This window comes from Pipistrellus kuhlii, unplaced genomic scaffold, assembly GCF_014108245.1.
Source record: "Pipistrellus kuhlii isolate mPipKuh1 unplaced genomic scaffold, mPipKuh1.p scaffold_m20_p_58, whole genome shotgun sequence".
Classification (NCBI taxonomy): Eukaryota; Metazoa; Chordata; class Mammalia; order Chiroptera; family Vespertilionidae; genus Pipistrellus; species Pipistrellus kuhlii.
In genome coordinates, this window is record NW_023425560.1 from 1,268,084 (window position 1) to 1,281,433 (window position 13,350).

General features: G+C 67.6%; 1 protein-coding gene across 3 annotated transcripts in view; it reads left to right on the forward strand.

Moving 5' to 3' along the window:
• The window catches only part of HTT (huntingtin), a 93,194-nt gene extending 80,912 nt beyond the window's left edge, over positions 1-12,282 (forward strand). For all 3 annotated transcript variants that reach the window (XM_045573998.1, XM_045573999.1, XM_045574000.1), the window contains 14 exons: positions 1,128-1,228; positions 1,956-2,110; positions 2,487-2,626; positions 3,609-3,691; positions 4,592-4,719; positions 4,799-4,928; positions 5,946-6,101; positions 8,095-8,285; positions 8,396-8,510; positions 8,594-8,807; positions 9,053-9,158; positions 10,557-10,719; positions 10,896-11,056; positions 11,733-12,282. In XM_045573998.1, the coding sequence (XP_045429954.1) occupies positions 1,128-1,228; positions 1,956-2,110; positions 2,487-2,626; positions 3,609-3,691; positions 4,592-4,719; positions 4,799-4,928; positions 5,946-6,101; positions 8,095-8,285; positions 8,396-8,510; positions 8,594-8,807; positions 9,053-9,158; positions 10,557-10,719; positions 10,896-11,056; positions 11,733-11,946 (2,057 nt within the window). In that variant the 3' untranslated portion in view covers positions 11,947-12,282. The remainder of the gene's footprint in view (positions 1-1,127; positions 1,229-1,955; positions 2,111-2,486; positions 2,627-3,608; positions 3,692-4,591; positions 4,720-4,798; positions 4,929-5,945; positions 6,102-8,094; positions 8,286-8,395; positions 8,511-8,593; positions 8,808-9,052; positions 9,159-10,556; positions 10,720-10,895; positions 11,057-11,732) is intronic.
• Positions 12,283-13,350: the final 1,068 nt, after the last annotated feature.

A 13,350-nucleotide genomic window follows, 5' to 3' on the forward strand; every position in this document is an offset into this window, starting at 1 on the left:
GGGAACTTCACCCACATGTCTGTGTGAACGCTTAGTCCCGAGTGTCCATGTGTCCGTTGTTGGAAGTCGGGTTGGTACCTGGTGGTTGGTATGGAGGGCGGAATCCGATCTCGGCAGGAGGCACCCGCCAGCTGGGACGGGGATTGTCCCTGTTCCCTCGTGGTCACTGATGCCGCCTCGTGTGCGGCACGGCCAGGGGTGTGTGGAGCCACCGTGGCAGATGCGGAGGAGGCAGCCTGCTGAGGGAGCCGGGCTCTGGGTGGGCAGGCCGTCCAGCTCGGCCCAGCTCTGCCATCGGGACTGAGCGGGCCCTGCTGCCTGCAGCCTTCTCAGCGCCCTGCGCATGGCGCACGGCACAGCAACCGGGCGGCTGCTTCTGTCCCCTTCAATGGCGCAGGCGTGACCTGCTCAGGGTCGAGAGGGCGGTGCTGAGTGAGGGGCAGGAGTGTCTCAGGAGTCCGGCTGGCACTTGTGGGCACCAGCAAGCTCACCCTTGGTCCCTGTGGTGCCTACTGCCGCGGGCTTCTGCTGATGTGGCACTGACCTTGGTCCTGAAGGTTCCGTCAGCAGACACCTCGTTGGTCTGCATCCCCTTTAGTCCCGAGGACGATGCGCCCACTGAGGCGATGCGGTCTGAGGAGCATGGGGTACCGCCTGGGCAGTCCCTCCCCGTCCTCGCAGATGGCAGCGTGGCCTCCCAGCCTCCCAGCCCCCTCCGGGCTGCCTGTGCGTGACTGTCAGTCGGACCTCGGCCCGGCAGTCCTGTGGCCAGCTCTGCCCCGCCTCGCTCGTGCTCCTCTCCTCTGGGTGACCCGGCCTCTGTTCCTCCCTTGGCGATGCCCATACACGTCTGCCGTCTTTGCATCCAGGTGTGGGTGTCTGACCCACACACACACACACACACACACGCCCCACTGCCAGGGCAGCACGCGGATGTGTGTGCTGTGTCCGCGCTGGAGGGCAGCCGCCGCGGGGTCCGTGTGTTGCAGACCTGCCGAGGCTGAGGCAGCTGCTGGTCGGGGCCTGGGCACTGCCCACTCCAGTAGAGCCGGCAGCCCGCTGTGTCCTCACGTTGGATCGTGGGAGGAGTGGGTGACCCTCTGTCTCACGTAATGTTTGCATCACAGGGTGGACCAGCCGCACGCAGTTCGAGGAAACGTGGGCCACCCTCCTGGGCGTCCTGGTGACCCAGCCCCTCGTGCTGGAGCAGGAGGAGAGCCCCCCGGAGGTGAGGCGCCCGCGCAGGGGGCAGCAAGCTTGCGTTCCCGGCTTTCCTTACTTTTAAGAGGAGCCAGGCTGCGTCCAGACTGATGCTCCGGAGCAGAGCCGTCTCCCGCTGTCGGGTGCGGCCTGGCCGCATGTGGGCGCTCAGAGCCCAGTGCGTTAGGCGCCGGGTCAGTAATTCCTGACTCAGCGCAGAGTGAAGTCAGAAGGAAAGGGCGTTAAGGCCCAGCCGAGGCCCGTGCTCATCCACCTTGACCATCCCGCACAGACCTCCCAGGCTTCTGCGCGTAGGCTGAGTATTGACACGATATTGGGAAAGGCCGCCATTCGGCCAGGCAAAGCCCGGGGCAGGGAGCGTGCTGGGCCCTCAGGCCCTGTTCTGGCAGGAGGTGGCGTGACGCGGAGGGGACCGATCGCAGCCATCCACACGCCTGCGGTCCACGCGTCGAAGCTGGCGGGGGTTTGTGTGCTAAGTTCTCCAGTCGGTGCTGAATGTCAGTGGTTCCTGCTCGGAGCTGTGCCTGAGGGAGACCTTGCTCTAAGCTGTGGACATTCGTCCGTTAGATGTGTTTCCAGTGACCGGTGTGGGGGCTGTGCTGGGTGCAGGCAGACACGTCAGTCCCCCTGGCACTCAGGCTCCTTCCGCCAGCCCCGTGGTCTATGTGCAGGTGGCCAAGGTCATGCTTGGTGTCTGGCTGCTCGTGACATGATCACATGTGGACTCTTTCCAGGAAGACACGGAGAGGACCCAGATCCACGTCCTGGCCGTGCAGGCCATCACCTCCCTCGTGCTGAGCGCGATGACCGTGCCCGTGGCCGGCAACCCCGCCGTGAGCTGCTTGGAGCAGCAGCCCCGGAACAAGCCCCTGAAAGCGCTCGACACCAGGTCTGCCCGTGCTGCCGTGTGTCCGGGGCCAGCGTGGTGGGCCTAGAGGCGCCCCCCACCCCCCACCCTGGGGCCAGCAGCTACCGGCCCTTTCGTTTGTTGCTGGGACTAAAAAACAAAGCGCTGTGCATGTTGCTGCAAGAGGCGCATGTGCTAAAGTGACTGAGCAGCCGCCGTGGACACGGCCTGCGGTGGTGGGGCCACTGGCTAGCAAGGCAGGAGCCGGCCGGCCGCAGGCGGCTGCCGGGCTCAGCAGGAGTCACGGGCAGCGTGTGGTGCGGGGGCCTCTCCTTTACGCAGCGCTGGGGTGGGTCCTGGCTTCGCTCACGTCTACGATGTTAAAGGAATGAAAGTTTAACCTTTGTCCCGGTTCTAGGTTTGGGCGGAAGCTGAGCGTGATCCGAGGAATTGTAGAGCAAGAAATCCAAGCAATGGTGTCGAAGAGGGAGAACATCGCCACCCATCACCTGTACCAGGCGTGGGACCCTGTCCCCTCTCTGTCTCCAGCCGCCACAGGTACCTGTAGGGAGGGCCCACACACTGGCACAGCGGTGGGCAGACAGGCTGGGACCTCGTGAGCTGCCCGGGCCTGTGCCTGCGTAACCCTCTGGAGTTGAAAGCCAGGAAGCCAATAGTCAAGAGAAAGGGACATTGTGGGGCATTTCTTTGTTTTTGTTGGTCTCAGAGAGGAAGGGAGGGGGAGAGAGAAATGCTATGGTGAGAGAGGAGCATCTGTCAGATGCCTCCTGCACGCCCCATGCTGGGAGTCAAGCCTGTAACCCAGGCCTGTGCCCTGACCGGGAATCAAACTGGTGACCTCCTGGTTCATAGGTCGACGCTCAACCACTGAGCCGCACCAGCCGGGCTGGGGTTTTCTCAGGCGCACTTTTCGAGGCTGGTGCTCAGTGTTCCGGGCTAGTCTTCCTGACCCCTGGGCTGTGGGAGGTGTTGGGTCCTCCAGTTTCCGTCCTGAGCCTTAGCTGCGGGCTCCGTGGGCTATGCTATGTGCCGTGTGCCGTGTGCGCTCAGACCTTGGGCGAGAGTCAGCTAAGTGTGCTGGTCCCTTGGGGGTCTCGGCCGGTAGGGGAGAGGCGTCTCGGCGTCCCAGGAGCAGCCGCTGCGGGTGTGCGCAGAGCACGTGCTTCCAGGAGGGAGGCTTGGGGGGGCGGCAGGTGGTACCCACCAGCGTGAAGTGCGGGCTCAGGTGGCCTGGGCCTCGGAAGGAAGCGAGGGGCGGGGAAGACGGTGAGTGGGGGCACTGCCCACACCTTGCCCGGGGGCGCGGCTGTGCCGACTCCTCCACAGCTGCAGACCTGGCTGTGCCACTCCGCCAGCCAGTGCCCGTGGAGCCAGAGCCGGTGCCTCCGGGAGAGAGGGGCCCGCACTGCCTCGGCCCCGCCGGCTGCCTGCTGTGAAGGGACACAAGTGCCCAGGCCGCTAGGGCTCTCGCTGTGCCTCGCCAGGCTTGGCGACGGCTCTGATATCCTGTCGCCCGCAGGTGCCCTCATCAGCCACGACAAGCTGCTGCTGCAGACCAACCCTGAGCGGGAGCTGGGCAGCATGGGCTACCAGCTGGGCCAGGTCAGCGCCCCGTCCCCGCCCTCCGCCCTCCGCCCTCCGCCCCGGCCACTCGCCCTCAGGAGCAGACTTACAGGCATTTAGCAGAGGGTCCTGTTATTGCACTTACGGCGTCTGTCCTGAGGAGGGCGTGGGTGTCTTATGAGTCGGTAACGTAGGTGCATGTGAACAGGAGAGAGTGTGAGGTGACTTAGGGGAGGGAGGGCGGCGTGTCCCAGCCCCGTGCTGCTGGGGGGTTGCTGTCACTGGTCCTTGATTGGAAAAATGCGGGCCCTTGCGTACATGGCAGGGAGGCAGTGGGAGCCTGAGTTGGCAGTGTTGGTCCCGCAGTGGCTGTTCTCCCTCAGCGTGTCTCCGTCACGCAAAAGCCCGGCTCCCAGCACTCCCCTCCTGTAAGGGCGTCCGTTTTGAAGGCAGAGTTTTCTGAAGGCCCTCCCTCCCCCCAACCCACTAGTCTGCCTGAGCAGGCCCTACCAGGTGGCAGGCCCCACAGAGGCCAGAATCCCGGGCCACACCTGCTGCCCTGAGCCCCAGGACCCTGCGCTGACCCGCCCTGCGCTGACCCCCCTCGCGTTGGCCCGCCCTGCGCTAACCCCCTCATGCTGACCCAGCCCGCGCTGACCCCCCTCGCGCTGACCCCCCCCCCTCGCACTGACCTGGGCCTGCGCTGACCCCCCTCGCGTTGGCCCTCCCTGCGCTAACCCCCTCATGCTGACCCAGCCCGCGCTGACCCCCCCTCGCGCTGACCCCCCCCTCGCACTGACCTGGGCCTGCGCTGACCCGGCCCGCGCTGACCCCCCTCGCGTTGGCCCGCCCTGCGCTAACCCCCTCATGCTGACCCGGCCCACGCTGACCCCCCCTCGCACTGACCCCCCCCTCGCGCTGACCCGGGCCTGCCTGCAGGTGTCCATCCACTCGGTGTGGCTGGGGAGCAGCATCACGCCCCTGAGGGAGGAGGAGTGGGACGAGGAGGAGGAGGAGCCCGACGTCCCCGCGCCCTCATCGCCGCCCACGTCGCCCGTCAGCTCCAGGTCCCGCCTCTGGCTGAGCCTCGGGTTCTCGGGGGTCAGGAGGACGGGGCCTGCGATGACTTGGGTGTGTGCTCCGCAGGAAGCACCGGGCCGGCGTGGACATCCACTCCTGCTCCCAGTTCCTGCTGGAGCTGTACAGCCGCTGGCTCCTGCCGTCCAGTTCCGGCCGGAGGACCCCCGTCATCCTCATCAGCGAAGTGGTGCGATCTGTGAGTTCCCCTCGCCCGTCCTAGATAGACATACATGTACACGCACCCACAGCACGCACATGCGCAGTGTCATCTCTGGGAGCCTAAGGAGACTTCTCAGGCCGCGCAGGAGCAGCTGTCTGCCTGGTCCCCCCACAGCGGGCAGATGCCCGAGGGCAGTGGTGGAGTCGTTGCGACACCGCCATCCAAGGCTGGGGCTCCCCCTTGTCCATAGGGGTCTCCCTGGGGCGGGCTCACAGGCCCCCACGCCCTTTGAGAAGCACACCCACACGCCCCTCCAAGAAGCACCATCTTGGGGTTTTTATTCTCACACTGTTAGTCTCGGAGCTCCTGTAGGGTCTTCATGGGATGGGGGAACCGAGAGCCTGTTGTGGGGGTCCGTCTGTCAGTGTTTACAGCACCAGGAACCGCGTTTGAGGAGCTGTTTGTTTTTGTTGTTAGTCCTCACCCGAGGACATGCTTAGAGAGGGGAGGGGCTAGAGAGAGCAACATCTGTGGTGAGAGAAGCGTGGGTCTCCTGCCTGCAACCCCAGGCCTGTGCCTGGCTGGGCACGCAGCTGTGAGCCGGACCATAGCTGATGCTCAGACACGGAGCCCCCGGCGGGCCGGTGCTTCTTTCAGACGTACCGTGAGGAGCCGAGCCTTCGGCAGCTGAGCATCTGGGGAGACAGAGTCCCTGGCAAAGCATTTATGTCCGAAACCACGTTCCTGCCGGGCTCTGAGCCTGACCTGCGCCAGGGAGCGGCCTGGGCTCCGGGGGCGGACACACGAGGGCTTGGCCTGGTCCCGCTGCGGGCAGGCTCCTGAGCTCATGGCCGTCCCCGCTCCGCCCGCAGCGAGCACGCAGGCCTTCGTGAGGACGCCCTGCTGCGTGTGTCCCCGCACTTGGGGTGGCCGGGGTTTGCGTGCCGGGGCAGAGGTGCCTGGAGCCCGTGGCCCCTGGGCTGGTTGGGGTGTGCCGGACACCGGCTTCCTTCCCTGACGGCCGCTCCCCCCCCGCTCGCGCCTCGTCCGCAGCTCCTCGTGGTGTCCGACCTGTTCACGGAGCGCAGCCAGTTTGAGATGATGTACCAGACGCTGACCGAGCTGCGCAGGGCGCACCCTCCGGAGGACGAGATCCTGCTGCAGTACCTGGTGCCCGCCACCTGCAAGGCGGCCGCCGTCCTCGGCATGGTGAGCACGGCACGCGCGGCGCCGTGGGGCCGTGGGGCCAGCGGCCGCCGGCGGGGTCCCCGGGAGCTCCGCAGTGCGAGCCGGGGCTCCGCTCGCTCTGGGCTCCGCGCCCGGGGGTGCCGTGTGGGCGAGCTGCACTTGGGGCTCCTGTGCACCTTGGTCAGGTCGTCCCGGCGGTGTGTGCGCCCGGAGCTGGCTGTGTGGGGGCCCCTTTCCCGGGATGCTGCGGGCCCCTGCCTCCGATCGCCAGGCCCTCTCGGGACTGCTCTGTCCCCGTCCCCTGCATTCCTCCTGTTTACAGGAGGGCAGACAGGCCTCTGGGGTCCCCCCCGATTCTGCGCCACACCCCCTTTCCGGAGAAACGCACACAGGGCGAGGCAGCGGCCACTGCAGGTCAGAGGCGCGTCAGGCAGCCATCACCCCGGCCCCGGCCTGCCCTCTAGGGGGCGCATTCGCTTCCTGAGGATCAGCCAGCCTGAGGCTGAGCTCGGACAGCAGAGGGTTAAACGGGCCAGCATTTCCCAGGCGCCTCTGCTGCCGGGGCCGTGTTCCTCTCTGAGGGAGTCTGTACACGCGGCACCTGCTAGGCAGACGTCCCAGAGAGGAAGGCAGCCTCCGAGGGTGCACTGGAGAGATCGTCAGCACCGCCGCTGCCCTGCACACCCCCCCCCCCCCCCGGCTCGCCCTGTGTGTGCCCGCTCCGGCCCTGCCGCCGCCTGGTGCAGACGCTCCCCGGCAGCTCCAGCGGCTGCCCTGGCCCTGGCCGTCCCCTCGGGCCGTGCTCGGCCCCGCCTGTCTTGGGGCTGGCAGGCCCTCACCTTGAATCTTGCCCCTGGTGAGCGGAGGCTGAGGCCAGGGACCGGGCAGAGGGGTGAGCCTTCCCCACAGAACCCGCCCCTGCGGGCCCAGACGCCAAGCGGGTGTCCCCCATCCTGGGTGGCCTGGTGCCCTGCGCGCCCCCTTCCCAGCTGCGCCCGAGTGTGGGTCGCGGAGCGCAGGAGCAGCTGCTCTGGGCGCCCTTTGTCTCTGAGGCTCTGAGGGTGCCGTTCCATTGTGGTCGTGTCTGAGCTCAGGCCCAGTCCCGCAGGCGAGTGCTGTGTCAGTAAATCAATCAGTGAGGACTGTGTGCAAAGAGCCCCGCGGCCAGATGGTGCCCTGGGGACTCCTGTGCGGCGGTGCAGGGGCCGGGCTTCTCCTCCTGACGCACCAGCCCCTGCGCCCCTGCTGGAGCCTTCAGAGCGGAGGCCTGGGGGCCTGGGGGCGGGTGGAGGGTCCCTCGCTGGTCCAGCCGTCTGTGGGAGGAGCGAGGGAAGTCCTCGGTCACGGAAGGAGGCAGGGACACAGTGCCTGTGGGGCCGCACTGTCAGGCAGCCTCCCGGAACCCCTAAGACTCCGCCGGCCGGCCGGGGTCGCCTTCCCAGGGGATGGTCTGTGAGCCGCTGAGGCTGCCCCCCTGCACCTGCTCTCTGTGGGGTCTCACGCGGAGGGTACAGTGTAGGCTCCTCCTGACGTGTGTGATTAGGGCGCATAGATGACAGCGGGTCCCCAGAACTGCCTCCCGGGCTCCCCAAGCTCAGCTGTAATGTGCTGCAGTGACAGGACGCATTCAGGGAGGGAGGGCGTTTGGGGCCACGTCCACAGGAGAGCAGGCTCAGCTTTGGAATCCCCTTCCGGAGTCACCTGGAGGCGCTGTTTCCGGGCAGTGCGTTGAAAACACACAGAACCCTGCCCACCAGGGAGGCCCCACCTGGCCTGACCCAAACTCCAGACCCCGGAGGTGGGGGTCAGCACCCCCACACTGTCCACACGGACGGCTGGGCACAGGCTGCCCCTTAGCAGTCGGCTGGGAGCACTCCCCGTACCCCGGGCCGGACGCCTGCCCAGGGCAGCCTGCACGCCCCCCCCGCCACGCCCAGCTCGGCAGTCGGCCTGCAGGCGAGCCCTAGCGGCCTCCTGCCCTCGAGGTCCAGCCCCTGCTTCTGCCCGGCTCCAGGACAAGGCCGTGGCGGAGCCGGTGAGCCGGCTGCTGGAGAGCACGCTCAGGAGCAGCCACCTGCCCAGCAGGATCGGGGCCCTGCACGGCGCCCTCTACGTGCTCGAGTGCGACCTGCTGGACGACACGGCCAAGCAGCTCATCCCCGTCATCAGCGACTACCTCCTCTCCAACCTCCGCAGCAGCGCCCAGTGAGTGCGGTGGAGGGCGGGGGGCGGGCCGGGCACAGCGGAGCCCGCGCACCGGGCCCCTCTCCTGGGCCGGCGTGCCCGCGTGACTGATCGGCTGCCCCCGGTTGCAGCTGCGTGAACCTGCACAGCCAGCAGCACGTGCTGGTGATGTGTGCCACCGCCTTCTACCTGGTGGAGAACTACCCTCTGGACGTGGGCCCGGACTTCTCCGCGTCCATCATACAGGTGACCGGCCTGGCGCCTCCGTGGGGGACCCTGCGGGGCGGACGGGAGCCCGAGCGGCCCTGACTCAGACCCTCCTCTCTCAGATGTGCGGGGTGATGCTGTCGGGAAGCGAGGAGGCCACGCCGGCCACCGTGTACCACTGCGTCCTGCGCGGCCTGGAGCGCCTCCTGCTGTCCGAGCAGCTGTCGCGGCTGGACGCCGAGTCCCTCGTCAAGCTCAGCGTGGACAGGGTGAACGTGCACAGCCCGCACCGGGCCATGGCGGCCCTGGGCCTGATGCTCACCTGCATGTACACAGGTGAGGGGACGTGCCCCCACCCCCGTGTCTCCTGTCGCCGCTCCACGGCCGTGGACCAGTCCCCGAGGTTCTGGGGGGCAGTCCAGAGCCACGCCCCCTGTCGTGCTGCCGCGCGGGGGTCACACCCCGGAGCCCAGGGCTCCCTCCTGCTCAGGCCGTCTCGGGCTCGCTGACCGCTGTGTGGCCCGGCGCCTCTGCGGAGCCCGGCCGCCTCTCAGGCCCTAGCCGTGCTGCCCTCGTTTCAGGGAAGGAGAAAGCCAGTCCCGGCAGAACCTCCGAGCCCGGCCCTGCCACGCCCGACAGCGAGTCTGTGATCGTGGCCATGGAGCGCGTGTCAGTTCTTTTCGACAGGTGAGCAGGGAAGCCCGCTTCCGTCCTCGTGGCCGCTGCTCCCCACCGTGCCCCAACAGCCCAGCCTCGCTGGCTCCGGAGAGGGCAGTGTTGGCCCTGGCACCGATGTGCCTCCCCTGAAGGCGGGCACGGCAGTGGGGCCAGTGGGTACATGGAGGTGTGAGGAGGGCTGTGCAGTGACGGGACCTCCGCCAGTACCTGCTGCCTTTTGGGGAAGGCGTGGTCCCAGCAGGCTCACGCAGTGCCCGCAGGAAGGGAGGGTGTGTGGGCCCAGCATTGGCGTGGGTGGCAAGCAGGCAGGTCCTGAGAGAATTGGCTGCCTCCCCACACTGCGCCAGCTGGGTCCCTCGCTTGCCAGCTCTAGGGAACAGGCTCAGGACCGCATGATGTGTATGGCTTCGGGGAGGCTGGTTCTGTCCACACGGCTGTCGCATGGTCAGCTTGCCTGTCCCAGGGTCAGCCTGCCCATCATGGGGTCAGCTTGCCTGTCATAGGGTCAGCCCAGCCATCACAGGGTCATCTCGGCCATCACGGGGTCAGCTTGCCTATCACGGAGTCAGCTTTCTCATCTCTGGGTCATCTTGCCTGTCCCAGGGTCAGTCTGGCCGTCACAGGGTCAGCCTGCCTGTCATGGGGTCATCTTGCTCATCACAGGGTCATCTTGCCTGTCATGGGATCAGCCTGGCTATTACATAGTCAGCCTGGCCCTCACAGGGTCAGCTGCCCGTCACAGGGTTGGCCCGGCCATTACGTGGTCAGCCGGTTGTCACATGGTCAGCAGGGCCCTCACGAGGTCATCCTGCCGGTCATGGGGTCAGCCCAGTTGTCATGTGGTCAGCACGGGGACACTGGCGGGCGGGAGGGATGGCCGGTGGGTGCTGCTATCTATGGGCGGCTGGTCGTTGGCACACCTGGCAGGAGGCACGGCCCGCGGCTTACACGGCGCCCGCCGGTGTGCACCTGAAGGTGAGCAAACGGCTCTCCCAGCGCCCAGAACCGTACCCCTCGGGGGCAGGTTCCAGGCCCACAGGGGGGGACCGGCAGGATGCAGATGGGTCCAGGCGAGGAGAGGAGAGGAGAGGAGAGGAGGTCCCCGCGGACTGCAGGGCCACAGGTGAGGACGGGCCGAGAGGCCACAGAGGGGCAGTGCGTTCATCACGCGTGAGGTCTCCACTGCAGCGCCACTGCCCGCCCCCCGGCACCCCATGGCCTCGCCCCTTCTGGAGCGTGGCCTTGCGTGGGGGTGCCCCAAGCCTGGGCGCTTGTCTGCGGGTCACTCGTGAGGTCCTCAGTTAACATTCTAGGTGCCCGGAGACCCGCCTGGAGCGGCTCTGAAGGTCCCAGCGGGGCGTGGGGCGTGGGGCGTGGGGGGCGGGCTGACGAAGCCCCTCCTTTCAGGATCAGGAAGGGCTTTCCCTGTGAAGCCCGCGTGGTGGCGCGGATCCTCCCTCAGTTTTTAGACGACTTCTTCCCTCCGCAAGACGTCATGAACAAAGTCATCGGGGAGTTCCTGTCCAACCAGCAGCCCTACCCGCAGTTCATGGCCACCGTGGTGTACAAGGTGAGGGCGGCACAGGCCTCAGCGGGTGACCTGGCTCGGAAGCCTGGGCGTCTCCTGCCGCCTGACGTGCTGGCCAGTGGGTTTCCAGCGGCCTGCCTCCTGCCCCTGAAGCCAGCACGGTGCCTGTTGAAGGGGTGCCCCTCCTGCGCCCCCTGACGCTCCGCCTCCCTCCGCAGGTTTTCCAGACCCTGCACAGCACGGGGCAGTCATCCATGGTCCGGGACTGGGTCATGCTGTCCCTCTCCAACTTCACGCAGAGGACCCCCGTGGCCATGGCCGTGTGGAGCCTGTCCTGCTTCTTCGTCAGCGCGTCCACCAGCCCGTGGGTCTCGGCCATGTATCCTCCTGGGTCCTGGGCCGGGCGGACAGCCCTGCCTCCCGCCGCCCCCTCTCCGTCGGTCTGGGCTGCTGTCTGTGACTTTCACAGCCTCGCCTCTGCCAGACCCAGGCGTCAGGGTGCCATGACCGTGAGCCCCTGGAGAGCGAGACGTGGACAGGCCCCAGAAAGCATGCTGACCACGGGCAGGAGAGGCAGGCCCTGTCCCTCGCCTGCACCGGTCTGTGCTGGTTCTCATTATCCTGTCGCTGTGCCCGTGTCCCCGGGGGAGGCTCAGTGGAGCTCCAGACCCACCCCCAAGTGCTGGCTGCCAAGGGGGCGTTCCCGGAGCCTCTGCAGGGAGCGGGAGGGCTGGGCAGGGCGGCCTGGCGCTCCGCACTCTGAGGGAGCAGGGCTAGCAGGAGGCGCCCGCCGGCCGCATGGGGAGCCAGGCCAGGTAAGTGCTCGGAGGAGAGCGCCCCATTGCGCTGCCGGCCCCCTCTGCTGGGCAGAGCTGCTTCCTGGCCAGAGGAGGCAGCAGAGGGGTGGCCCGCTGGGAGCTGTCGGAGGTGGGAGGCGGCTGTGGGTGTGGCCGGTCCGCGGTCCTGCCCTGGCCTTGGGCTCCGGACCCTCTGGGCAACTGAGACCCGCGTGGGTCGGCGTCACGCTTGCACCTGGCTCCTTAACTCGCCGGCAGCCTGCCCCACGTCATCAGCAGGATGGGCAAGCTGGAGCATGTGGACGTGAGCCTCTTCTGCCTGGTGGCCGCCGACTTCTACCGACACCAGGTGGAGGAGGAGCTGGACCGCCGGGCCTTCCAGTCCGTGTTCGAGGTGGTGGCGGAGCCAGGAAACCCCTACCAGCGGCTGCTGGCTTGTTTGCGGAACGTTCACAAGCTCACCGCGAGCTGAGCGCGGTGCGGCGGGTTCGGCGGGCTGTGCCCAGGAGGCGCTGGGCCGGTGCGGGCGGAGCCTGCGCCCTGGCGGAGAGGCGTGGCCGCGTGGCCGGCCTGCATGGAGCCGATTGTGCCGGATCGGGTGTGCACCTTCCTCCGCGGCCGGGCGGCCGGGCGGCCGTTGCTCACGTCTGACGGCCGGCCGGCGGCACGGGCCGGGGCTGGGCTGCGTCCTGCTCCCGGCGGGCGTGGGCGGTGGGCGGCGGAGCACGCGGGCCGGCACCACGCTTCCCTTTCTCATTTTCTTCTCAGGACCTAAAGTTTAATCTATCAGTAAAGAGATTAATTTTAAGGTGCCTTTCCACGCCGTGTGGTCTGCGCCGCTCGCCACAGCCCCTGGGCGCGCAGGCCTGTCCCCTCCCCACCGCTGTCCGGCCGCTGCCGGCACCTGCCCCTCAGCACATGGCGCCTTCAGGGCAACCCTTCCCTCCCCGTTTCCACGCAGCGACGTCAGCTAGAGTGTGTGAGGGTCCGGTCAGATGCTGTCCAGGTCCCCGTCTCCCATGGAGGGCTCAGCTCGCCCCCTCCCGCTGGGCCTGTGCTCACCAGGCGGGCTCCGGAGGCTGGGCCCCTGGGTACCAGCTGCAGCGTGGACGCCCTCTGGATTGGGAGCAAAGCTTGGTGCCTTGGCAGGTGTTAGAGACCCAGCCCCTCCTCACACCTGTGCGGGCCTCCTGGGGGGTGGGCTCTTGGAGGGGCAGGGTGAGGCGGGGCCGGCAGTCACTGACCAGTGTGGCCCCTCAGACGGCCCCTCTGCCCAGGCCCAGGCCCCCGGGCCAGCTTACTGTTCCGCCCCACGTGGCCAGAACATCAGTGCAGATGGGACGGGAGAGCTGGGGCCTTGCCCCAGGAGCCACGAGTGCATGGGGGGCTCTGCTTGCTGTCCTTCCAAACCCCGTCCCCCAGGAACTCTGCCTCCTCGGTCCCCGGAGGTGGACTGGCCGTTTGCTCCTCAGCTCAAGTGCAGTCAGGGTTCGAGGCGTTTCGCGTGGTCAGGGGAGGTCGCTTTGAAGCTTTCAGACGAGGGCACAGGAGGCGCCTGGTTAGTGACCCTCCCTGCGCGAGGCCTGCATCTCCCCTGTGCACAGGCCGCGGGGGGGGGGGGGGGGGGGGCAGCGGGGCCAGGGTTTGCCTGTGGCCCACATGGGGGCTGTGGGCATTCCGGCAGCCCCAGCAGCCCCTCGAGGCTCGGCCGAGTTTTGACGAAAGGTGAGAGCCACCCTCCTCCCTCACTCACCTGGGCTCCATCTCTCATCCTGGCGGCTCCCCTAAGCGCCAGCTGGGGTGTGCGGTGGGTGGGAGAGAACGGGGTGCCTGTGGGGTTGGGACCGTTCCCCCAGGGCCACACCCTGGGCCACCG